The sequence below is a fragment of the Balaenoptera acutorostrata genome, chromosome 2 (assembly GCF_949987535.1).
Source record: "Balaenoptera acutorostrata chromosome 2, mBalAcu1.1, whole genome shotgun sequence".
In the NCBI taxonomy this organism is placed as follows: domain Eukaryota; kingdom Metazoa; phylum Chordata; class Mammalia; order Artiodactyla; family Balaenopteridae; genus Balaenoptera; species Balaenoptera acutorostrata.
The window spans coordinates 35805903-35833205 of record NC_080065.1 but is presented as its reverse complement, the minus strand read 5'-3'; the positions used below and the strand labels follow the sequence as shown (position 1 = coordinate 35833205).

General features: G+C 39.0%; 1 protein-coding gene across 6 annotated transcripts in view; it reads left to right on the top strand.

Annotated features, from left to right (window-relative positions):
• Positions 1 to 27303, top strand: part of DAB2 (DAB adaptor protein 2) — a 53275-nt gene that overhangs the window by 6717 nt on the left and 19255 nt on the right. For 5 of the 6 annotated variants that reach the window (XM_057540495.1, XM_057540493.1, XM_057540497.1 and 2 more), the window contains exons 2-4: positions 24397 to 24589; positions 25572 to 25711; positions 26416 to 26514. In XM_057540495.1, coding sequence (XP_057396478.1) covers positions 24499 to 24589; positions 25572 to 25711; positions 26416 to 26514 — 330 coding nt within the window. In that variant the 5' untranslated portion in view covers positions 24397 to 24498. Of the gene's footprint in view, positions 1 to 8343; positions 8431 to 24396; positions 24590 to 25571; positions 25712 to 26415; positions 26515 to 27303 lie in introns of those variants that run through there. The other variant, XM_007192167.3, reaches the window with a different exon arrangement.

The following is a 27303-nucleotide window of genomic DNA, read 5'->3' as shown; positions in this document are numbered from 1 at the left end:
TCTAAACATTTCACCCAAAGGATGTCACTTATTTTTCATATTTGAAGTTTCCCACTAAGGGACCAAGAGCTGTTCTAATCTTCTATAATATGTAATGCAGATGCTAACATGTTTTTTGTTACCATTTAGGGCAGCAGAAATAAGCCAAATGTGTTTGACTATTTGTCAGAAGGCTCTCATAGTCCTATGAAGAATGCCACACCAGTCTGGCTTTGGGGCACAATGTTAATCCAGATGAGAAACATGTAATTTACTTGTAGATCAGAGGATCAGAAGTTGGAATGGTACACATAGTAGGTGCTCAAAGCTCCCTAAAAGGAAAATGCCAGCTGTGCTTTACTACATCAGCACTGGATGGTGGTAGTGTTATTTTTTGTTTTTGTTTCGGGATTTCTTTTTTTACCCTTTGCTTCTGAAGTCAGATATCTTAAATAAAATCCCAGTTTTGAAGAAGAAAACAAATAGAACAGGCTCTTCCATCCATAGCTGGTTGACGATAAGGAGATTTAATATTGATTTCTGCCTGGACCAAGTTTCAACTATAGCTAAGGCTTTTCAGAAGAATTCGTGTACTTGAATTGAAATGATAGTTTTATTCAATGTCCAGCCTGTCTTCTGAAGGATACCTGGATGCATAGATGTTTGCTTGGCTGCCTGATAACTTGTTCTTGGGGTTTCTGATTTGTCCAGGTGATCTAAAGTTTTCATTGTTTGTAATTGAAAGTTGGCTGAAAGCATTTACCTAACACCTGCTAGGGAACACGTTAAGTGTCAACAATTGCTGCCTACATGAAATTCAGAGAAAATGACAACCGCTCAACTAACATATGGTTTTATTATAATTAAGTGCTACAGAGTGGTACAGAAAGAAAAGGACTCAGGTGTGATGATGGATTTGGCTTTCAAAGGAATGGTGGAAGCCAAATCAGCAAATGTGGGAAGAAAAATGCATTCTAGGCAGAAGCTCATAAGTACATCATGCAGGTGTATGCCCAAAGAATACTGATTGGCCAGTTTGGCCAAGAGAAAGTACAGGTGGTAGAGAGGTAAGGGGTGATATCATTTGGAAAGGAGAGATGGACTGCACTGGGCTTTGGATGTCAGGGCAAGGACTTAGATCTTTATCTGCTAAGCGGTAGATCTCTTTATTAAATCCAGAAAACAAAATGCTGACTCAGATCAATTAACCTGGCTGTATTGGCAGGATGAGTTTGAGTAGCGATTGCTTAGCAGTTGAAGAAAGACCTGTTCTTTCATGAAAAATCAGCAAGGTAAAGAAAAGATTTTAATATTAAGGAACAAATTGCAACTGTGTATTACCTCTAATGTTTTAAGTGCACTCCTTCTACCAGACTGCATGGGGGCTAGAAAAGTAGGATAAATGATTCCCTGACCTCAGAATTTCATTGAGTTAAGGGAAGAGTTCCACATGAATCAGAGGACAACAATAGGTCAAGTGTAGAGAAATGGTAGGGTCAGTGAGATGTAAGTGAAGACCTAAGACAACACATCTTGAGTGAACTTTGAATGACAGGTAGGAATTCAAGTAGGTGAAGGCAGTAAGTATTACAGGCTAGGGAGGTAACAAGAGAAGACACTGTGTACTTGTGTGTGCACGCACATGTGTGTGTGTGTGTGTCCAGGGTAAATGGAAGAGATCAGCTTCTCCAGGGAACAGGTGGCTATGTATATATCTACTGTGAGCTCTAAATATACAAGGCTTTGCATTTCAGATTGACTGTGAATAGAGGAATTGAACACTGATGCCTGATTAATACAAAATCAGGAAGACCCTGAGGTCTGATAGGGCACCACTACAAGAATTCAGCCATGAAAGTGGGTCAGAGACAACTAGAGGCTCTTACAACTTAGATTCTCATTGGATCCTTTTGAGAAGATGGAAGGAAGAATTAATCCCACAAAGAGCTTTTTTACTTCAAGTATTCTAAATATGAAATACCTGTGCTGTGTGTATAAAAAATATAACACTGTACTAAGAGTTGGCTAATTGTGAGGAACAAGGTATGTGACACAAGATAGTATAGCTTTTTTGGAAGCAGGAACTCGGAATGGCAATGAAGCAAGACTGGGGAGGAATCCCAGAACTAAGTTAAAAAAATTTTTTTTTGGTGGAGAGGGAGGAGAGGTATGGAAATAAAGGGTAATTATGGAAAATAGAGGGTCGAAAGTTTGCCAGATTCAGTAGATATGTGAACAGTCTAAGATAAAATCTTAGCTTCATTCTAAGCTACAGACAATACTGTTGTGGATTTTTAGGTATATCCATGAACAAAAGAAAATCTGTAGTTCAGTTTCCAGATAGTGTGTAGAGATAGAAATCTTCAGCTTTGTATACAAGAACTCTTTAATAGAAACAATGGATGCAACTCTGCTCTGTTTTAGGATCCAAATTCTTATATTTCATGCAGCCAACACTTGTTGAGCACCTTACTATTTGGGGTGATAATAAAGTCCATTTTCTTGATGAAGGCTAACCTTAACCAACTGTTACCTAATATTCTCTTGCTAATGCTCTCGTAAACTAGGTAGTGCTCCTTAAATAACTAAAGCCACTAGTAGGGACCCATGGTTACATTTTCAAAATATTGCTTCATTTAAATCCACAGTTCAGTAGTTTGGCCTGATCTGAAAGTGACCCTGTTGTACTCTTAGAAAAATCTGGTAATTAAGAGTGCCACAGAACATGTTTGGTTCTAGAATATAGAGGTTTGTGTCATCTCTGAATTGCTTGTACTCCTGAAGTGACAAAACTGATGCCAAATGAGCATATGTTTCTTTCCTGTGTTTACGAAAAGAGTGTTGATTCAGAACTCTGGATTTTAAGATAACTTTGCAGGAAACATCATTGACATTCCTTCATAACCTAGCACATCACAAGATTTTTTCCTCCCACTGGCTCTGTCACACAGATGGTCTTCCAGATTGCAATATTATTATAGGAGATTCCCAAATATTTAATGTAAATATCTCCCATCTAATTAATGTTTTAAGTAAATGTCATCATTTTAAAACTGTCTATTGAAGAGGGTAATTAAACACTTAAGACAAAATTTTCATCTTTCCGTGGTTGATATTAATAAGAAAACAATATATAGAATTCCTTGAAGTCGTCTAATTTTGCCTTCTCTTCTAAACATTGTTAATGGCAGTGAAACTTTCTACCCTAATCAGAAACATTTCCTCTGAAATACTTAGTACCAGTTGTAACTATTACTTGCTTATTCTCTCTCCCCTGCCTATACTGCAAGCCCCTTGAGAGTAGAGACCATATCTATTTTTGTCACTGTATATATAGCATAATACAGTGCTTGGAACACAGTAGGTATTTGATAAACACTAACCAGATCGCCAGGTTAATGAGTGACTCAAGCTACTCTCATCTGCAACATTAATTGGAATTTATTATAAAGGGAGCAAAACAGAGAACTTCAGTTTGCCTTATCTCTTGGTATAAGCAAAATAGTTTTGAGTCTTTTTTTTGACTTTAAGGTTATTTATAATGAGCAATATCCCTAGGTTCCTCTAGTTTATATCTGCTCAGGTCCTGAGAAAAGCCAACAAGCTGTTACTGAAATTATCCACATGGTGTGGTCTTTTCAAGTCTTTGGTTTAACTTCTACCACTGGAGTATTCATCATGGCGCATACATCTATCTAACCCAATAGATATTATCATAAGGGTCAATAATAATCATAGTGGCGAATAGTTTTCAACCTGATATTTCATCCAAGGACAACTTCTTATTCTCCTCCTGTTTTCTCCTTTTAAGAGCATCTACCAAACTATTTACTAAAGAACCAATAAAAATCGAGAAAATAGATGAAACCTTTGGCTCAGTACTGAATAATTAAGGTTATCCCTTTAATTTACACAATTTCTGCTCAAATCAAAGAAAGCTGCTTTTTAAAATTTGTATGTGCAGCTGTACTGAACATACAAATTAGGTTCTTTAATTCTTAAATTAGGTTGCCACCTTGTTCCTATCTACACAGATCCCATTGGATCTAAGCAAACCAGTCTGGAAATAGGCAATAGACCATACTCTGATCAACTTTGAAAATGCTAGCATAAGAGTTTTTTCAAACCCTAGTGAGCAATTGATTCAAAACTTACTGTTAATTTCTTTTAATATATCAGGAGCTTTTCTCAACAATTTTGGATAAGTAAACATTTAACGAAGTCTAAGATGACAGTGTGGAAATCTTGCTGTGAGCAGCGTTCTGCGTGCTTGCAGAGATGTTCAAGTTCAATTTGTAGGTTCTCTTAGCTTTTTTTTTTTTTTTTAAATTAATTAATTTATTTATTTTTGGATGTGTTGGGTCTTAGTTTCTGTGCAAGGGCTTTCTCCAGTTGCGGAGAGCGGGGGCCACTCTTCATCGCGGTGCACGGGCCTCTCACTGTCGCGGCCTCTCCCGTTGCGGAGCACAGGCTCCAGACGCGCAGGCCCAGCAGTTGTGGCTCACGGGCCCAGCCGCTCCGCGGCATGTGGGATCTTCCCAGACCGGGGCACGAACCCGTGTCCCCTGCACTGGCAGGCAGATTCTCAACCACTGCGCCACCAGGGAAGCCCCTCTTAGCTTTTGAGTTTAATTTCATGTGACTGATACTAGAGTAGCTTTATGATTCTGTCTTTAGCCCAAGTAAGACTACAGATTTGCCTACATTTTAAATATTGCTATCTGACAAATCAGTACATCTCTAAGGAATTTAAATTTAAAAATGCAGAAAGGCACATGTCACCCTAATATCACTATTCTAATTGTATAAGAAGCAGAAATCTGCCTCTCACCCTACTGCCACCCTTCTTAACCAGCATTTCCTTGCTACTCTTCCTTCTAGTCTTTCAGTAGTTATATGGAGAAACATATATACAATGGGAAAATGCTATCTATTCTGCTTTAAGCAAGGAGCTATAATGACATGACTACTTTAGTCAATAGCTGCCTTTTACAAGTTCCTTTAGTCGCTCACATTTCAAATATCATTATACTTACATAAGTTTTTATAAAACTGACATTATGGGAATTCTTTTTCTAGGGTCTTAGAATGAAAGTTATAAGACATAATGGCCTTTGATTTTTTTTTTTAAGCCACCTTTAGGACATGTTGTTTATTTGAAGTTTGAGGGTCACCAAGCATCATAGCTTGGCAAGATGGGATAACCTTGAATCTGACATTTGAGATTGTCATTGAGACCTTAACCTTTCAGTTAAAAGGCTTTGTTTCCAAAAGATTAACCAAGTAACTAAATGAAAGAAACCGGCAGTTTTGAATCACTCCAAATGGCAAGTTCATGCAACTCTCATACTACAAAGCTATCTGACTCTTTGATACCACGGCTCCATACACAGATTTGTCACCACCCCGACCTCTACACCATTGCTCAAAACCTCAAAGTCCTCTCAGCACCGTCTAGACAGAATAGAGTTCTGTTAACCCACCCTAATCCAGTCTGACCTACTTTTCAACCTTTTCCCATCGTATAACCCAGCACGGGTTTGGTATTCTAGCCAAGATTACATAAATATTCTTTTCCCTTTGCTATCAATTCCTCTTTCCCAAAAGTATTTTCTGGCTAACGCCCATTCCACCTATCTGAAGAACTAGATTAATTCTCTCTTTTGCCTGTATTGTTCTAAAACAAAGACATTAAGAGCATAGATATTAGACTCATGTGACTTTCAAGGGGTTGATTAACTTCTGTACTTCAGCTTCCACTCTTGTCAGAAAGGGATGAAGATACCTTCTTTTTTTTTTTTAAATCTTCATCCTTCCTGTTTTTAAATTTATTCATTTATTTATTCATTTATGGCTGTGTTGGGTCTTCGTTTCTGTGCAAGGGCTTTCTCTAGTTGCGGTGAGCGGGGGCCACTCTTCATCGCGATGCACGGGCCTCTCACTATTGCAGCCTCTCTTGTTGTGGAGCACAGGCTCCAGATGCACAGGTTCAGTAGTTGTGGCTCACGGGCCCAGTTGCTCCGCGGCATGTGGGATCCTCCCAGACCAGGGCTCAAACCCCTGCCCCTTGCATTGGCAGGCAGATTCTCAACCACTGCGCCACCAGGGAAGCCCAAAGATACCTTCTTATAGGACTAAATGAGAGAGACATAGCATCACACCTGGACTATAATAAACATTCAATAAATTTAACTTTTAAAACGTTGGTATTCCTTCTGTGTTTCTTAAAAAACTATTTTTTTTGAATTTTATTTAATTTACTTTTTTATACAGCAGGTTCTTATTAGTTATCCATTATATACATATTGGTGTATATATGTCAATCCCAATCTCCCAATTCATCACACCACCCCCTTAAAAAAACTATTAAAGCCATCCCCAACCCTGAACTCCCAACCCGCTTTACTCTGCTCTCTTTTTCCAGAGCATCTGTCACCTTCTTAAAGACTATAATCCATTTATGGCTTTCCCCTGCTAGAGTGTAAACCCTATAAGGGAATAGATCTTTATTTTGCTCACTGACATATCCCAAGCGGTAGAAGAGTGCCTGGCACATAGTAGGGATGTAGATTTATTACATGAAGTAACTTGATGGCACTGACCACTGGCATTCAGGGGCTAACTTTGTTTCCAGTCTCTAAATCGTAATGGCTTTGAGCAGGGATCAGTCACTAAACCCCATATACTCTCAGCAACGTATGAAAAAAAGCTGCCCGTATTTGAAGGCCTTTTTAATTTCCTATTAGCATGGCTTCAGAGCAGACTCTAGGGTAGCCAATGATTTACCGTCTGTGGAGTCACACTGACTGAGCACAGTGTGAGACAGATGACATGCTCTTAAGAGTCAACAGGGGTGGGGACTTCCCTGGCGGCGCAGTGGTTAAGAATCCACCTGCCAATGCAGGGGACACGGGTTTGAGCCCTGGTCCGGGAAGATCCCACATGCTGCGGAGCAACTAAGCCTGTGCGCCACAACTGCTGAGCCTGCATGCCACAACTACTGAAGCCTGTGTGCCTAGAGCCCATGCTCTGCAACGAGAAGCCACCGCAATGAGAAGCCCGTGCACCGCAACTAAGAGCAGACCCAGCTCTCCGCAACTAGAGAATGCCCACGCACAGCAACGAAGTCCCCATGCAGCCAAATAAATAAATAAATAAATTTATAAAAAAAAAAAAAAAAGGAAAGAGTCAACCGAGGCATTTGACTCTTCAGGGATTTCTTAGGTGGAGGTGCAAATGTAGAATGAAATTTCAGTTAGAGAACCTCAACACTGGAGAGAATGACCATGAGAAAGAAATTTTATTCATATCCTACTTGTGATAATTAGTCCTGAAAGTAAAACTTGCTTATCTTAGAGAGACTGAGAAAGCATGTTAGTGTTGTTTCTCTCACTGTTTTCTTTGGTGGAACTCATTGTCTACACACTTCTATAGTTTAAGGATTACATTCTGTTTTTTAAAGGCATTACAACTATATTACAAACTACTATATGTAAAATAGATAAACAACAAGGTCCTACTGTAGAGCACAGGGAACTATATTCAATATCCTGTAATAATCCATACTGGAAAAGAAAAAAAAAACATTAAGACTATAAACATATTCCTAACTTCAAGTTTTACTGCAGTAGAAGGCATCGTTGGGTTATAGAAAAGCTTGATCATTACCTTTTTAAGGATTTGTTTTAACCTCCTGGTCCATAATATTGAGTCTTTTTTAATAAAGATTGGATTAGGAACTTAATAGTGGCTTTCAAAGACTTGTCTTTGCACAGGGCTATAGAGTTCAGCTAAGGAAACAAATGATCTAATTGCATTCTCTGATGCTAAAAATGCCTACATAATAAAACTAGAAAAGAGCAGATGCCACTGTGGAGTGAATCTAAATCTTCAAGGACCAACCGAAGTTCCTTTTATTTAATGACCATATATAATAGGGATCGTAAAGAGAAGCTACAAATGAAGTCCTTATCTAATCACTTATATCCATTCATGTTTTCCTCAAGTATTTAAATGTCAATTACTTAGCAGACACAGAATTTTGCAACAGGTCATTAATGGTTCAGAGAACAGATGAGATTGCTCTAAAAGCTAATGAAACCGCTTGCTTAAATATTACATTTTTTATGAATCAAGTAAATTTCCTTCACAGTGAATCATTGATGTTGGCATTCCTGTGTAGATTAATCAGAAACCTTTTTGTAGTTGAATATAAATATGACATCTCATAATAGGCCAGGAGGTCTCAGTGCAAGCCCAGCAAAGTGGCCGGCAGTAATGAACAATGCCTACTAGTTCATCTCATGCTAAAACTGTAGACCCATGTGGCACCCCCATGATTTGTCATCTTAAGAAGGCAATGAAACCCAACAGGGATGGTGTACATGCAGCAGGCCTGGGAGAAGGAAGAATTCTCACTTCATCCGCTTATTCTGGGAAAGTCTCCTCATAGTAAGTCACATTTTTGACCAATCGCTTGCCCTAAAGCCAAGCCTTGACCATTAGGTGATACTTGCGACTGTGAGTGCTAGGCAGGTTATAAATAAGAACAATGCAAAGGGCAAATACTCGATACAATTTCTTTTTTTTTTTTTAAATTTTACTGAAGTATAGTTGATTTACAATGTTGTGTTAATTTCTTACAGTTTCTAGCCAAAGCTCTGAGAACTAGAAAACAGACACACTTCACAGGCTTTTAGTGCAACTGTTAGACAATACAGTATTCTCACTATTAACTTAAGTCTAATTCATTTAACGGGGAAGGAGTAGAGAGTTAACCAGCATTAGACTCACACTAACACTATTTGCAGCTGGAGATGATTTTGAATAACACATTTTAAAAGACACAGACATAGATCTAATAAATGAGCCTTTACAGTCCAAAAAGCCAGAGAAACTAGATTGTCCAAGTATATAAATTTATCATTTCAAATCTGTTAAGCTCTTTGGGAAGTAGCAATTCTTTTGTCTCTATATGAATTGATGGTTTATTTAGTTAATGCATTTATTGCCTTTTAAAATACCCAAACTGAGTTGTTTATCAGGCTACCAGTGTAGGTTTATAGGAAACAGCACACTGCATTGAATATTACTTCATGTAAATATAAAGTTAAGACACTGATTACTTCTTCAATCTTGCAAAATAATATCTAGGTCAAACGTAAAAAAAAAAAAAAATTATGTTGGACCTGGGGAAGAAGAATATCATTTTTCTAGGCTCCTCAAAGTCATTGGTTAATGCCACCTGAGGAACTTATGTTTAAAAAAAGAGAAAAATAGTAAATGAAATATTCAAGACTTGAGCCTTTGAAAATGGTGTATAATGACATAACCAGGGCAATTTTCTTAGATACCTTGTTTTTATGCAGCTGGTACAAATTTGATTTTTTTTCCCCTTTCTCCCAGCTCTGGAATGATTTTAATATTAGAAGAAATGACTTAAGAACACAATCCAGTGGAATATATATGTTAGAAAATCTTCAAAGTCTCTCTTTAAATTCCAGAATAAACTTTTCGAAATCTGTACAGATTAAGGTGATACTTGAGGTCTTTCTTTGTGTTCTTTGATTATTACAACCAAGAAAGAAAATCAGTAAGCTGTATCTTCATTTTCTAAGAACTCTTAACTTGGTGCTCTGAAACACCACCTCCATTTTAACTTTATTTGTAGAATCACTTAAATGATTGCCAAAGGTGGAATAGAAATTGACTTCCTGAAAGCTTCTTTAGATTAATAATGGTTAATGTTTGGAATCATATAGGGGTGGCTTTTTCCCAAAGGCTTTAGTAGATACAAGGTTCCCTGAATTACTCTTCCAAACTTGCCAATTGTATGTCATGATCCCTAAGGTAGATGTCTAGACATGTTTGTGGAAGGGAGGACCAGTTAATGGTGATGACTTACATGATTGTAACAGGTATAATTTTGGTTGCATTCTCATGAATTTATGTATAGAATTCATGAAACAAAACCTGTCTCACCGCCTTAGACTTTATAAGCGAAAGTCTGGTATTAAGTGGTAGGTTTTTTTTTTTCTTGTAATTGGAACTACCTGTGCTCATCTACCTCTGCAGTGAATGAACCATATACAGATATTTCGATAAACTAGAACACTTTGTTACATTCATTGTTCAATGTAGTTGCTTCAACTGCGAAGCAATTAAAATCCCAAATCTGTTTCATTTAGCATGAGTTAATGTGCTGCCATATAGAATTTTTCCATCCCTCAGTTTAAAAATGCACTGACTTATCCCCATGTGTTTATTTGGTCCAATTCAGGGGTTCCCAACCCCCAGCCGCGGACTGGTACCAGTTTGCAGCCTGTTAGGAACCGGGCCACACAGCAGGAGGTGAGTGGCTGGCAAGCGAGCCACGCTTCATCTGCTGCTCCCCATCACTCATTACCACCTGAACCGTCTCCCACCCCCCATCCCCCCAACTCCATGGAAAAATTGTCTTCCACAAAACCAGTCCCTGGTGCCAGAAAGGTTGGGGACCGCTGCAATACCATTTCCCAAAAGATGAGAGAATAATGATGGCGTGTGAACCTTAGTTCAAGTTCAAGGATGCTTGTGCATTTCCACCACTTTGTCCATCTCACTCTGCAGTAGCTTTTTTTTTTTTTTTTTTTTTTTTGGCTGCGTGGCATGCAGGATCTTAGTTCTCCAACCAGGGATGGAACCTGTGCCCCCTGCAGTTGGAAGCATGGAGTCTTATCCACTGGACTGCCAGGAAAGTCCCATGCAGCAGCTTCTTAGAGTATTTGCGTGCACACAAGTTCAAAGCAGGTGGGCTAGCTATTTCAGACCATTTTTGGAACCTGTCTCCTAAATTTTTAGCACTTGAGTAGAATTAATATATCACCACAAGAAGCAAGAAAACAAGTTGGCAGACTTGCCTTTCTCCTTGTCTAACAGAATCTGCAATTACCTGGGGATTTCTTATCTGTTAACTTATCTAATTTGGCCAGCAACCAAGAAGTAAGCAAATGAGCCTATATGCTTATTTCTTCTGGATGAGTTCCCCTGGCCTTTTAGATAGCATTCTGGAGACTTCCTAACCTTCAGCATGATAGAGCACTGGTGTCCGGTGCGGGGAGAGGGCTGGTTATCAAGTTCCTGGTTCTCTGTAAACCTGAAATTCAACAAATAAGTAGAAAGTCCCTTTTTATTTTTATTATTTTTAAAAATATTTACTTATTTATTTATTTGTTTGGCTGCATTGAGTCTTAGTTGCGGCACACGGGATCTTTGTTGCGGAGCGCAGGCTTCTCTCTAGGTTTGGTGCTCTGGGCTCCAGAGCGTGTGAGCTCAGTAGTTGCAGCACGCTGGCTTAGTTGCTTCACGGCATGTGGGATCTCAGTTCCCCAACCAGGGATCTAACCTGTGTCCCTTGCATTGGAAGGTAAATTCTCAACCACTGGGCCACCAGGGAAGTCCCCCTTTTTATTTTTAAATGACTCCTTTTTCCTTCATCTTGTTTGAAAACAACCAAGTCTTCTCTAAGGGAAATCAGCTAAATCATGAAGAAGATATCCTTTGACTCGTATGTTGAATTATGTTTTGGCTTCTGTTTTTCTCTGTGGATTTCACTATAGTAACTACTAAATTAACCAGGTGATTCAATCTATGGTTTTTATTAGTAGGTTTTTCTCAGAGATTTGCATTTTTTCCTGTTTCTCCTCCTTAGGGCAGTTTACACTAATCACTTTGAAGTAGCGTCTTTCTCAGACTACAATAAAAGTTCATTTTTAAACGGTTAAAAAAAAAATCCTTAAAGTGATAGTTAATATATTCAGCACACAGGTAACAGTAAGTGTTTAAAAAAAAAAAAGCAAAAAACTGTTCTTATCTATGGGGTTAGCAGACCCATTGTCATTCTTGGAGATGAAGCCCAAATGCCCTGTTGGCTGTAGATATCTTGCCCAACTAGAAGAGATCGTGTCAGACGTGGAAATAGGAGCCAGTGGCAAAGTCTCTCATGGAAGGTTAATGCCAACTCTAAGGGTAGATTGAACACTAAAACAAAGGGCATATTCTACTGAAAAGGCCACTCAGAACCAGAGATAACATATTAGAATCAAATAACTTAAACTCATCTTATGTTGGGTCTACATAGGTATAAGAACTTTTTTCATGGTTTTGGTCTATGTACAGAAATGTAACAAAAAAGAAGTCTTGACTGTCTACACACACTACATACACCTCAGTTTGACTACTCTGTGTGGGTGTTACAAGGCAGCTGGATTCTTCTTCCTTTAAACTCTCCAAAATACAGCACATCTCTGAAACGTGAGTTACAGAAAGATACAGAAACACTCAAGCCATGGCTTTGAAGATTATATGAACGTGGGGCTCTGCCTAGGAATGGAAACCACGGCGGAATTTAATATAATTCAGCCAGGTTATTAAAGAAGAAACTAAATATCAAGCAGTGTTTCTTGCACTGGTTTTCTGAAGAGGGAAAGTTTAAGATGACCTGCCTGCTTTTAAAATGGCCTGATATGGTATATCATAAAATAATTCTACTAGTGTATGTAAATGTTTGTTTATAGCTTAATGTTTAAAATACAAGTGCCTTATTGTATAGTACAGGAAACTATACTCAGTAATTTTTAGTAACCTATAAGGAAAAAGAATCTGAAAAAGAGTATATACATACATACATATATATATATATATATATATATATATATAAACTGAATCACTGTGCTATACACCTGAAACTAACACCACATTGTAAATCAACTATACTTCAATAAAAAATAAAGTAAAATAAAAAGAAATGCACACATACATGCATCAAAAGATATGTAGTAGAATGTTCATAGAAGCACTGTTCATCACAGCTCCAAAGTGGACAAAATTTGTGGTGTATTCATACAATGAGATATATGGCAATGATAATGAACAACATACAAGGCTGGAACTTCATAAATATTATGTTGAATAAAATAAACCAGACACAGAAGCAAAAAAAATTTTAAGTAAATAAATAAGATGCAGGTGCTTCTAAATAACGTGCTTTCTTGAGCTCTTCTAATATCCACGTGGACTTTCAAGGTAACTATTATAATGGCACTCAAGTAGAAAGTGGAACATGTTTAACAGTTAAGAGGGCTTTCCTGGTGGCACAGTGATTGAGAATCTGCCTGCCAATGCAGGGGACACGGGTTCGAGCCCTGGTCTGGGAAGATCCCACATGCCGCGGAGCAACTGGGCACGTGAGCCACAACTACTGAGCCTGCGCGTCTGGAGCCTGTGCTCCGCAACAAGAGAGGCCGCAATAGTGAGAGGCCCGCACACTGCGATGAAGAGTGGCCCCCCGCTCGCCGCAACTAGAGAAAGCCCTCGCGCAGAAACGAAGACCCAACACAGCCAAAAATAAATAAATAAATAAATTAATTAAAAACAAACAAACAAACAAAAAACCAGTTAAGATTTACATGTGCAAGCATCATAGGTGAAATCACAGAGGGGCTCAAATGAATAAACTGTGTATTCTGAACTCCACGTGCTAGGTGTGCTACATGGCTGGGCTGACGTCATTCAGGTTATTTCATTTGGGAACGAGAAAGCACAACTTGATACTGTGCATTCTAGGAAACAAACTGCTAAGATTCATTTGTATGATTTATTTAAAAACTAGTTTGGAATTAGGAAGAGGGGTGAGTTTTGGTAGAAGTATGTTAAAGTAACTTGGGAAGGATAGACATGAAAACAATGAACTATTTGCTGGTCAGCTGGGTAAGTATACGTAGATATGAGGGAAGATTATTGAAGAAGGTAGGAATAGTGTCAGTGTATTGGCCTAGAAATCAAATGTGCAATGACAGTCCTTTTCCCTCACTCTGATTCATTAGTATTTTGACTACATTTTCCTGTAAGGTACAAGCATAATATCCACTGTACATTTAGATGCCAAATTCAAAGTAAAAATCATGTGTTTTTGTGTTTTTGTATCATAATGTTTCTCAAATTATTGCCCCAGAGGCCCTGCAATAGAAAAATTCCAGAGGCTTCCATTTAGTAGTTTTGGTTTGTTTATTTTTTTAATTTAAAACCCTAAAATATTTCATATAAATTGTTCAGTCCTTAGAATACTCTCTTCCCTTGCCTTTAGGATGGGAGGGAAGCAGAATGGAGTATACTGTCCCACTTTACCATCTAATAGTACAAAATAGAGTTCTTCTAAACTCAGATTTTAAAACTGGTTTATTCCATTCAGCCATTCTGGTTATCTACGAACGTTTAGCTTTTTAGAATCTTATTCCTTCCACTTGCTTTTTTGGTATACTTTCTGGTTACTATCACTTCATAACTAGACCAGACTCGGCGAGGACCCCGTTCTGTCACTGTCAGCATGTGTTCCCAGCGTTATGACAGCACCCAGTGTGAGCTACTGTGCTACCACTAAACCATGATGGCTTTTGTCCACTGAAGCAAGTGCTCTGGTGACTGAGGCAGGTGCTGCTCTCTCTGGTCCTGTAGTGGTGACCCAGGGTAGGGGGAGAAGTGCTCTGCCGAGTTCCATCATGTCCCCACAGGCCCTCTAGTCACACAGCTCGTTCAATGTGCTCATACATATCACCCACCAGCCAGGGTACTGAGGCCTGCCCGAAGTGCCAACATATCTTCTTGGCTGGGTTAGATGGGAACCCTGACATTTGAGCCCAGGTCTTGAGTCTAGACGTTTTGTCTTCTACCCGTTCCTCAGACATAAGGAGTTTTTCCACCCCTCCCTCCCATCCCCGCCCACACACACCACCCCATGTTGGACCACTTCAATCCACTGGCCATTTCCCAGAAATGTCTTGGCTTGGTATACAAATTTACCCACTAGATCGTCAGCTATCTCTGAGCCTAAAGCTCAAGGTATATGGGGAAGAGCAGCATTTGTCAAGCCTCTCCCACCCCCTCAAAAGCCATATTATCCTTTCCCCCAGAACAATGGATTCCTAATAACCTTTCCTCAGAATTAATGGGAATCACTCCTAGCTCCTTCCATAGGTGACTTGGTATCTCACTAATAGAAAGAGAAGCAGCTAATAAGGTAGTTCAAGATGGTACTTAATATTATGAACTTCACTCAAGGATGCAGTCATTACCTTACCAATCTCTCTTCCCCACATAGCTCCTGAGGGACAAGTGAAAAAAGGACAATAGCAACAGATAAGGAACAAATACCACATCGTTAGGGAGATCAGGGCCCAATAACCATCAAATGCAGAGCTCTGGTAAATCTAGGTTGAAGCACACTGCACACTAGACCAGAAATCCCCCATTCTCTTTTCCATGTCAAGTTGCACCCGCTACATCACCCTGCCCAACTCACTCAAGATACACAGAGTACATGTACCATAGCCTAGTTGAGCCATGTCCAAATGGTCCCTGGTGTCAGGGTTACCACAGCCTACCCCAAATGATCCAATGCTAGGAATGTAAAGCAGTGGCACAAACATGATTTTCAAATCTCCAAAGTATCAATGTCACTTCCTTCCCTTTGTAGAAGGGAGCTAAAGGATAAAGTTGGATTTCAGTTTTCCTATTCTGTTCAGTCTAAGCTAGAGGAAGTCATACTCAAGAACTGGGGTAGAATGATTGGCTGAGATGTTAAAGTTGAGATGGGTATACTCTCTCATGTCAATCCAACCCCAAGCTTCATGTGTCTGTATTCACAAAAATTCCACACAGCCCAACGACTGCAGAGATATTCCAACAGTACTTTCTCTCTTAGAGTTTGATTAAGTGTAAGGAGGGATTCTAGAATCAGTCTGCTATGCTTTTGTTCATACAAGCATATTAACTTGTGCCCAGCTTGCCAAGAGGCTAGAGCATACTCTAATTGTGAATCTACACATTCTACTTTTTCTAACCCTAGTAAAGTGTTAGAAATAAGTCATTGCACTGAAACAACTAAGTAATGTGATTGCAAAATTGATTGCAAACCATACTTCTGTTAGACTAGTGAGCTATTTTTAGACATTTCTAGTGAATTTGTTGCATTGCCCAGTCTAGAGAATGGGCCTTCATTCAGATAACATTAAGCTCCTTCTTAAAGCCTTAAACTCTCCCAAACACTTTTATTATGATGACTATTCTTTAGGCCCTGTTAGGAGATACTCCTAATACAAAGTTATTTTAAAAACAAAATGGGTGGAGGTGAGTACAAAATTAGGAGAGGTCATAATAAGTCAAGAATATTGGAAGTTGCCAACTCAAGAACTCAAACTTCCTATCGTGCTTTAAAAAAAACAAAAACAAACAAACAAAAACACTAAAAGGCCAAGCACTGAGTAGTAGAGAATGTACTGAAATAATGTGAATTCTTTGATCTGTGGGTTGCATCTCAAACCTAGCCAAATACTTTCTTCCAAGCAGCCAAATCAACATTAATGAGCCAGTTTGACCAAGCAGAACTCTAGCTACATAGGCAAAAGAGAATCCAGTGACAATGTATCATTAGACCACATAAAATCCTTTTTCTGTTTTGGTTCAGAAAATATCTATGAAATTCCATGTCCAAACTATTCTGCTAAATTATCCTGTTGTTTGCTTGGTATATCTACTAAATGGGAGGTGTTCTTGGTTCAGTCTCTATATCACGGGCCTTGTACAGCCTTCTTAAAAAATAGTTTTAAAAAAAGCTGACTCATACAATCTCTAGAAATAAGACACTAGAGTCTCATTTTAGGATCTAGATTTCTCCTGGTACCAACTCTTATCCACAACCAGCTGTTTAACAGTTAGACAAGTTATATACTCTTTCTTGCCCTCAGTTTCCTAATCTTTATAATGAAAGGGTGTGACCAAATTATTCCCTAGGTCTCTTCCAGCTCAGTAGTTTAACCCACTTGGTATTTCTTTAAGGGCACAAAGGATTATGGAAATTAGACTACTGTACCTCAAAGTTGTCAGTACATTAGAATCATCTGCAAATCTTGAAAATATATTGGTGCCTGCGTCTCTTCCTTCATAGATTCTGAGCTAATGGATCTGGGTGTGACATGGACTTCAGCGTCTTAAGAGCTCCACATAAAATTCCCCAGAGGATGTGAGGTAGACCTTCTAAACTGCCAGTGGTAATGACGTAGGCTTGGATTTGACTCGGGACTCATTAGAACAGGCCTCTCTGGGTAACTTAGAGTAGTTTTTATTCCCACAGTCCTGTTCCTGTCAGAACCTACCTTCTAGAGTCACAGAAGCCAGAGTTGGACAGGATGTGGCTCTAACAGTGTTTCTCCTTACTAGCTGTTCACCTATTGGCCCCGCTTGTTCTAAAATCGTTTAAACACTTGCCGTGGAAGAGCAATGCCGGCTACAACACAAGACCGCATACACGGCACATAGTGTCCGTGAAACCTAGCTGTGACTTAATCACAGCTGCCATTTGTTGAGCGCTTTCTGGATGCAAGGCACTGAGGTCTCTACATCAGTTCTTACTGATTTTTATAACAACTCTGCAAACCATATTCCCATTTTACAGGTGAAGAAATGAATATTAGATAAGTTGCCTCAAGCCACTGCGCTAGAAAGTAGTGAAAGTATGTAAGACTTCCAAGCCTGAACTCTGAGCTGCTATACTATCTCACCTCTACCCAGAATTAACTGTGTGAGGAGCTCTTAACTCTGGTCTGACTTGATTCCAAAGATAGGGGAAATTTTTCTGGTTCAGAGCTTTATAGGTCCTATCAGTCGTGCAGCATCCTTCCTAGGGGTTAACAGCAATGATATGTGCTCTCTGTAAATGCATAACTAGTGTATACCTCCTTGACTTAGGCATGTTTTGTTCCTAAGGTCCCTACAGCAGTGTCAGCATTTACAAGAAAATCTCGTAAGGACTCCTTTTCAGTGTGTGTTAACATAGTCTTATTTACCCAGTTAAATAGGCTGCAAAAATCTTACTGTCTACTCAACTTGGCCTTTACAGAGAAGAATAAACCTTCCTAAAAGCATAGAAAGTCAAGCAGTTAAAGGAGAATAGCTTTACATCAAATACCAGAAACTTGGCTGCATCATTTCTGGCAAGGTCCCTTATTCTCAAAAGGCTACTTTGAAGATAGTGGTGAAGGCTGTTTGCTGCCCTCTTGGACCCCGAGATCTTCCCTAGAGGTTAATATTTCACATGTCCTAGTTCATTAGCTCAGCTGAGACAGACATAAAGTTCCAAAGGACAAGAAAGCACATTTCTGACCTGTACAAAGTGCTGGACACTAGCAAAGACATTTACGTTGCTTTGTTCTTGATTCTCCTTAACTCCCTTTCCCGTGTCTATTTTACGTGGCTCTTTCCGGAAAGTTAATTGATATGTTAAAGTCAATGAGATTATGACTTTGAAACCAGCTGAAAAAATACAGGTTAAAAATCAGTGGAATTAAAAAAAAAAAAAAAAAAAAGGTAAGTGCAGCAGCACATATAGTAGGAAAGGGAGCACAGATCACATTCAGTTTGAGCCCAGCGATTTATTAGTGATTGATCTTGTGTTACCGAGTCCATTTCAGTATTCATAAAATAGATACATATTCTATTCCATAGAGCTGCCAGGGTAAGTGTTTTAAGGACTTGGTAGGTTAGGTGTTTGTACCATTCCCCTTAACATTAAAAACAAGTCCTCTACCATTTGTGGAATGGGGCTACCGTTTAATAAGTTCTTAACTCAAGTTATTCCTTCTACCAGCATTGAGACTGACCAAGAAAATATCTCTCTGCTCAGGATAATAGGTAAAAAGATAGACTGGGAGGGAGGTGGCAAACATGTGTCATGATATTGCTTTAGAACCCTGTAATCATTAATTAGAATCATTGCTGATACCAATACACTCCTATTGGTGGAAAAGGTAAGGAGGAATAAGGAGGCACCAGCCAAGTTTGTCCCTACACAAATTTGTCCCTATTCTGAGTATTGCAAGGTTCTAAATACTTGCATGAATCACTTTAAGTGCTAAATAAACTATAGCAGATTGTTTTCTAGTGCAAAGGACATAGTCATCTGAAGATGACTCACACAGTCTTCTGGTATACATTTCTCAGAGCCTTCTCAGAAACCAAAAAAAAGTGTTGCAAAATCTCTCCTGGTCATCTGATTCTTGTGCCATGGAAAGGGGAAGTCCCCACATGGTTTGTATTAAGTCCAAAATCCAAGTTAGAGATCTTCACTCAAATGAAGCTAATTTTATTGACTCAGCATAGTTTCCTTTACAACTTGCTATTCTATATTAGGCCTTAAAAAGGAGTCAAAAATATATAGTAACTTTAGACCCTCATCTGTTTTCAGATGTATCTTCTTATTTCTCTTCTCAATCTTCTAAAGAAGGAAACAGACCTAAGAACTAGAAAAGCAAACCAGCTAGGTTTAGATGGGTAGCTGTTCATGTGACCTTTTGTATATGTTTTTGAACTTTAATTAGTAATCCCTCTTTTATGATAACATCCCTTGTGTGTGTGTTTCCTGATTAATTTTTGGTCCTTGGTCAGAAGAGTCCCTGGGACTAAACCCAGTGAATGAGGATTATACTTGCTGGTTGTCCTACACCCACTTGTTCCCCTTTATTAAAAAATTTCTTAGCTTGGGCTTCCCTGATGGCGCAGTGGTTGAGAATCTGCCTGCCAGTGCAGGGGACACGGGTTCGAGCCCTGGTCTGGGAAGATCCCACATGCCGCGGAGCAACTAGGCCCGTGAGCCACAACTACTGAGCCTGCGCGTCTGGAGCCTGTGCTCTGCAACAAGAGAGGCCGCGACAGTGAGAGGCCCGCGCACCGCAATGAAGAGTGGCCCCCGCTTGCCGCAACTAGAGAAAGCCCTCGCGCAGAAACGAAGACCCAACACAGCCAAAAATAAATAAATAAATAAATAAATTATTTTTTTAAAAAATCACTTAGCTTAATGCAATCTAGACACTTTCTTCAGCAATGCCTAGGTTTGGGAAAGCAGTCACGGGAAAAGGTAGGGCATCTTTTGGCCCCCAGGTCAAAAGGCCAAAGCCTTTCCAAAAATCAGTTCATTATAAAACCTGCTAAAGGTTTTATGAGCACAGCTGACAATTCTGTAACATTGTTGGAAGGATTATGCATTTGAATTTTAAACATTGGATTTAAGTTGATTATTCCTATGGAGGGACCTAAGTCTGGAAGCAAGACTTCTTCTGTCTACCACATGTCAAATGGTAACTTGGACATTTGGGAAGTCTGTTCTCTTCAAACCTGTGGAGAAAGGAGAATGTTTATCACTCTGGTATACACATAACTGGATGTACATTTTTGTTAAAATTTTTCGATAAACTTTAATGGTTCTTTGTAAGGGGATTTATCTTTGAATCATGGAGCCTATGGGCAGAATCTACCTTCCAATCATTTCAGGGAGCATAGATACCTTTTAAATTGTATGGCCTACAATGGAGACCTGCCCTTGGCTATTACAACCCACCATACACATCCTTTTCCTTCGAGGAATATGGGAAGATGCTAAAGGAACCTTTTCTCCCTACTTTTTTCTCCCTTGCCCCTTGTAACTGCTCATTCCCAACAGTGAAAGGATATAGTCAAAAGATACCAAGTACCTTAAAATAATCCCAGTGCTGTGAAATGTTGTACTTCAGTATCTAACAAGAGAAATTTTTTGCTGTAAAACCAAGGTAGCACCACTCACTTTAGAGCTCTTCCATTCTGGCCCTGTCTGCCGACACCAGATTTGATGCTGGTTTTGAGTTATAAGGTTGTTACATCTTGTATCACTTTTATGACTAAACCACACACCACCATTCCCTCTCCCAAGCCCCCTCAAAGTGCTCTGTGGCACTTCTCAAATTCCTTTAAAATATCTCACTTTAGGATAAAACTTCCCATGTTTAATGAGCTAAGTCTTTTCTTGTCAGAAATAATATCCTGCAGAAAAGTATGGTATCAGCTTCAAAGGTGGGTGACAAACTCTTATGCCAGGTTCCTTTCCAGCCAGAATTGGAGGGGAGGAAGGGAAAGTCTTCAGAGACAAATAGGTAACTGGGATGGGCAGGAAAATGGGGGAAAAGGGAGCTATGCTAATTTGAAAAGGGAAGGAGTCAAAACCAAAATGTTTTCTAAAAGAAATGAGAAGTATTGGGGTTTCTATCCAAGAATGAAAGAAAAGGATGTTGAAGATAAGTAGGGGTAAAATATTTGAGTCTCATGTATAAAGTGAAAAAGTCTCAATCTTTGTCCTAAATGCAAGGGGAGCCCCAAGATTAAGTAGGAAAGCTTTCAACGTTATTCTAAACTTTAGGGGGCTTCATCATTTAACAACAAAAATCCGGATTATCTCAATTCAATAAACACGAGCCATGCACTGGAGCTTCAAGGTTGTCATGGGAGCAAAAAATGGTGGGAAAAGGGCTCTCAAAGAGGTGTAGGTATCTGATGAATGCAGTCGGATACCCCCAAAAGGATGAAAGCAAAGTAATTGAATTTGGTCAAGAGAGTCATTAGCAGCTGAAGTTGACTTCCTGCGAGATGAACAGTCCTTTGAGGGGAAGCGGATGTGAAAAGGTGGAGGGTAAGTGCCCATCAATTTTAGATGTTTAGATCATAAGATGATAACTGGAGGACTACAGGGTCACACGGAAGTGTTTTCCTTATTTCTAAGATGAGATGAGCAACTAATAAAGGAAAGGGCCCACTGGGGAGAAGGTGAGGATGCAGGAGGATGAATGTTGATGTGCCTCCTTAGAGCAGAGCTTATCTCACCTCCTGATATTGTTAATGTGGGTAAATATCCTCTTGATTTGGAATACATTCTCTGAAATTAAGAAGAGTATTATTGGCTTCCTGAAATTAGAAGAGTATGGATATAACTAAGAGATTTATCATGTTGTCAGGAAATAAATCTTGGAACCATGAAACCAACCAAGGCACACAAAACAGAGGTGTTGTATTAGTTTCCAAGGGCTGCCATAACAAATTACGAAAAACTGGGTCACTTGAAACAACAGAAATATATTCTCTCACAGTCTTGGAGGCCAGAAGCCCCCAAATCAAAATGTCATTGGAGTTCATTCCTTCTGGAGGCTCTGAGGGAGAACTCATTACATGCCTCGCTCTTAACACCTGGTGGACATTGGTCGTCCTTGGCGTTCCTGATTTGTAGATGTATCAATCCCATCTCTACCTCTGTCTTCATATCACTTCCTCCATGTGTCTCTGTGTCTCAAACCTCCCTTTGCCTTTCTTTTATAGTGACATTTGTTACAGAATTTAGGACCCTCCCTAAATCTAGGATGATCCCATCTCAAGAGCCTTAACTTAAAGACAATTGAAAATACCCTTTTCTCAGATAAGGTCACATACAAAGGTTCATGGGTTAGGACTTGGATGTATCTTTTTTGGGGGGAGGTGAGGGGCACTATAAGTATATAATAGAGCATCTCTGTAGCTAGCATGAGGCTTCCCATGTGAGACTCATCAGTGTAGTGTTTAAGGAACTCTGGCTTGGGGCCAGACAGCCTGGGTTGGAGACCTGGTTTCAACTTAGCAGCTGTGTTGTTTAAAACCTCTGTGCCTTGGCTTTCCCTCTGGAAAAGTGAAATAATACTGTATCATAATACTCATAGGGTCACCATGAATGTTCTGCAGTTAATACAGTTAAAGGGCTAATAGTGCCTGGCCCCCAAATAAATCTTGAGTAAATAAGGCTTTGAGTCCCCTATAGTCTTCACCTGTAAATAGACTGTCTCCCCAGCCACCTACCAGTCAGGTGTCTTTGGGCAAAGTTAACCACTAATGGGACTTCCCTGGTGGTCCAGTGGGTAAGACTCCGTGCTCCCAATTCAGGTAGCCCAGGTTCGGTCCCTGGTTGGGAAGCTAGGTCCTGCATGTGTGCTGAAACTAAGAGTCTGCATGCCACAACTAAGAAGCCCGCGTGCCACAACGAAGATCCCACATGCTGCAACGAAGACCTGGCACAGCCAAAATGAATAAATAAATACTAAAAAAAAATTTTTTTTTAAATTTTTAATAAAAAAAATTAACTACTAAATCTTCAAATGAAATAATTCAGATAACATTAATCATACATAGATTTGTGTAATTGTGTATGTATATATTTTAAAAGACTATTAAGATTATAAAAAATGAAGAGAGCTTTAGGGGGTGGGACGTGTGTACCATCCCATGCATGGTCTTCACAGGATTACACCACCATGAGTGGCTTTTCTTTGCTTTAGTCTTCAGTTCTCATAGAAAGTTAACCTTCCCTAGCGCTCTCAGGAGCTGTGTAGAAATTTTCACTCCTGGGAGGTGAAAGAACCTTTTGAAATGTTAGTTGACTTCTGTGTGCTAGCAATGACTTTACTTTTTTCTTTTTGTTTTACCTACTGTGACACATAGGGGAGCTTTATGGAGCACATACCAAAGTGTTCTGAGGATAGTAATACTAAATAATAGCACAAAACATGTACAATGAGACACCCCATAAATCCATTCTTTCCCTGATATGTGCTTTAGTGTCAAAAAATGGATGGCTTTTATTTATTTATTTGGTTGCACTGGGTGTTAGTTGTGGCATGTGGACTCTTAGTTGCAGCATGCATATGGGATCTAGTTCCCTGACCAGGGATCAAACCTGGACCCCCTGCATTGGGAGCGTGGAGTCTTATCCACTGCACCACCAGGGAAGTCCTGGATGGCTTTTAAAATATAGTGCTTAGATAGCTCTGGAGATCATATGCAGAATCTTAATATTTAAAAAATATTTATCTATGAATAAGATAAAATTCATAACTCTCCTCATCACTCTCTATATAGTTACATGATTTTTTGAGGAACCATAATTTATAATGCCCAATTTCAGATGCCAGTTGCAATCTTCTCAGTTCAGCATTCAATTTATTTAAACTTTGCTATGAAAACTTATTCATCTACGTGTGACACGTTTTGATCCCTATCTTTAATACTACATTTTTATGCCAAAGTGCCAATATGAATTTCTTAGCTAGATAATAACATTATTTTTTAAATTTTATTGAGATATAGTTGATTTACAATATTATATGTTTCAGATGTACAACAGGGTGATTCACAGTTTTTAAAGATTATACTCCATTTATAGTTATTATAAAATATTGGCTATATTCCCCATGCTGTACAATATATCCTTGTAGCTTTTTTATTTTATACATAGTATCAATAGTTTGTACCTATAATCACATTAAATGTTATCAGATATCAACTACTTAAAGAAAAATCTGGTAAATACCCTCTTTGTATTTTGGAAACTACAAAGGAAACAGTCCTACCCACTCCCCTGCTGTCAGAGTTCAGTCTAACAGAGAAGAAAGAACAAAATGAGTCTGAAGAACTACGCTCACAAATCACTGGTTGTGGGCCTATTAGGACATAAAGTCTGGGTTTGCTATGTTATGATCTCATTGTGCCTCTAAACTCTGCCCACAGGTGTCTGCAGCAGGTTATGTTTGTTTGAGACGTCTCCATCGGGGATCGCTGGGTGTCACTAAGTGTCTGCTGGTGCTGGAGTTGGCTGTCTGCCTTCTTGCCATGTCTAACGAAGCAGAAACGAGTGCAACTAATGGTCAGCCTGACCAACAGGCCGCACCAAAGGCACCATCAAAGAAGGAAAAGAAGAAAGGTATGGAGAAGTCCTCTTGAGGCCAATGAGGGGAGCTAGTGGTGGTTACCAGTGACAAAGTGTGACGTTCAAGGCAAAGTAAGAGCTGGCCCTTGCCTTAATTCAATCTCAGCCAAGTGTCAACTTTTCCTAAACAAGAAAGTAAGACTTTGGCAGAGGAGATTGGTTCGATCCATATACAATAAGACGTATCTCTGAACTCTGTGGTTGCACCAATTTGGGTCCTGCTCGGAAGATTTCATACACCTTGTTCAGTTGGGAAATGCAACTATTAAGTATTATATGGTTATCTTTCAGTAACCTATATACCACTTTGCTTTACTGAAGTAGCCGTTTTATAAAAATCAAGATCTTTATTTTATGAGACCCTCTTCTTTTGACCTGAAGTACCACTAAAAAGTGTCAGCATCCTTAATCATTTATAGTTTGAGAATATGCCGTGATTTCCTTGCCTTTCATGTCCACGCTTTAGAAATGGGAATGAGAAGAGAAGCAGAAGAAGTTATAAAGATGGATAATTATCTTAGTTATTTCCAAGGGAATTTACCCACAATTCTCTTCCGCTTTATTGACAGTTCAAAAATGCTAGTAAATTGTGCAGTGGCCTATTTTCCTTTCATTAAAAAAAAAAAAGTATTATCCTCCTTATATTCTTTTTAAAAAATATTTTTAAAACTATGCTGAAAAATATCCCCCAATCCCATCTCACATATTCCCGTAAGTTTCCCATAACTCAGCCCATTCTGCATCTTTAAGAGTTTATTTTCTCTCTGCCCCAATGCCATACACAGTTTTACACAGTGTGATTTTTTTTACTCACAGGAAGTAAGGATAAGGGTCGAATATTGCATATATGATCAATTGTAGATAATCAAGATATTTACTACTCAGATTTTTAGATCCTGGAGTATATTTGGTCATACCTGGGGCTGATATTTCAATAGATTTATAAACTTTATCCTCTATTTCTTTCTTTTCTCAGGCACTGAAAAGACAGATGAATATCTTTTGGCCAGATTCAAAGGTGATGGTGTGAAATACAAGGCCAAGCTAATCGGCATTGATGATGTGCCCGATGCAAGAGGGGATAAAATGAGCCAAGATTCTATGATGAAACTAAAGGTAAAGGGGAAAAGCATACTTTGTCTATATCTTAAGCAAATATGCAACAGAGGAAATGATATTAGAAGTTTGTTTTTACCTATATCTCAATTATTTGAAAGAAAAACTTTTCTAATCACGTAATTGATCCAGCAGTGCTGCATTTTATGAGAAGCCATGAGTTTGTTTGCATATTTTGAGTGCTGTCTAGAGACCTGATTTAATCAAGTGTAGCAGGACCCTAGATGCCTTTTCCTTTGAGCAGACCAAATTTCTGAGCCTGGAGGTATTCAGGTAAAATTCAGGAGTCGGCTTCGAAACTGGTGTTCTTTAGTGTTAGCCCTTTCGTTTTTTTAAATTTTTAAATTCTAATACTGCCATGCTGTGAAACTAATTAAGGAAGTAATACTCATTAAATAAGACAAGGCCTAGAAGGAACATCTTTGAATATGTTTGAAGATCTTCTGGTCCAGTCTTCTTGTCTTTGCCAATGACTATTCAGAGGCCAAGGGAATGAGGAGTTGTCCAAGTTCACAGAGCTAACTAGTAATTGCCTGGATCAATGTCTTCTATTTCATTCTGCTGTCTCTTATGAAAGATGCCTAATTCTTTCATAGATGGTAAACCAAGCTGAAAACAAAGCTGATTGCCTTTTAAAATTTTAGAATCAGAAGCATCATAGGGTTCTTTTAACTAGATTTTTCTTGTTTTCCCAATTTCATCAGGGAATGGCGGCAGCTGCTCGGTCTCAGGGACAACACAAACAAAGGATCTGGGTCAACATTTCTCTTTCTGGAATAAAAATCATTGATGAGAAAACTGGGGTAAGAATTCGCTTTCACTGACACCTTTCTGACCACCTGAGTCTGACAAATAATTTGTGACATGAATTTCAGCTCCCCTTTTCCCTTTTCAAACTTCTGTAGGGAAAAAAAAAAAAAAAATTACATATTACTGCACTTCTCCAGAAGTAACAGGCAAAAAACAGATAGGGTAGGAGGTGAGGAGTCAAGATACTTTACTTTGAAACTTATTTCCTATAATAGATGTGAACCTCAAGTCTGTAAGTCTAACCTAAACACCGGTATGCCATAGATATCAGTTAGGTATTTTTTGGACCAAGATATACAGCACGAGATCAATCCTAACCACTGGTTTGTGATGCTATCATAGATCTATGTATGGGTCTCATTTTAATATAAGGTCACGGGTGAACTTACTGGCTAACCAAACATAGAATACTATCTGAAACACATCTTCCTTTTTTTCTCCTTCTCTCTTTTCCCTTCCTCCTTACCCCATGGATGTAACCTTGCTCATTTTTTGTGGTTGCTCTTATTCTATCACGTGAACAGTCTTGCTTATTTTTTGTTTGTTTGTTTGTTTGGGCTTTATCAAAAGCTATTATACTTCAAGTCTTCTGGGACTTTTTTCCCTCTACTCAATATAACATCATCAGATTCATCTGCTTAAAATGTTTTTCATTGCTGCACAATAGTTTATTGTATCAAGGATACAGTGGGAAGACCTCAAGTTACTATTCAGCCCTTCCTAGAGATTCCCATTATCTAATATGCAAAATCCATTGGTCAAACTTAGGGCCCTGGAACCCT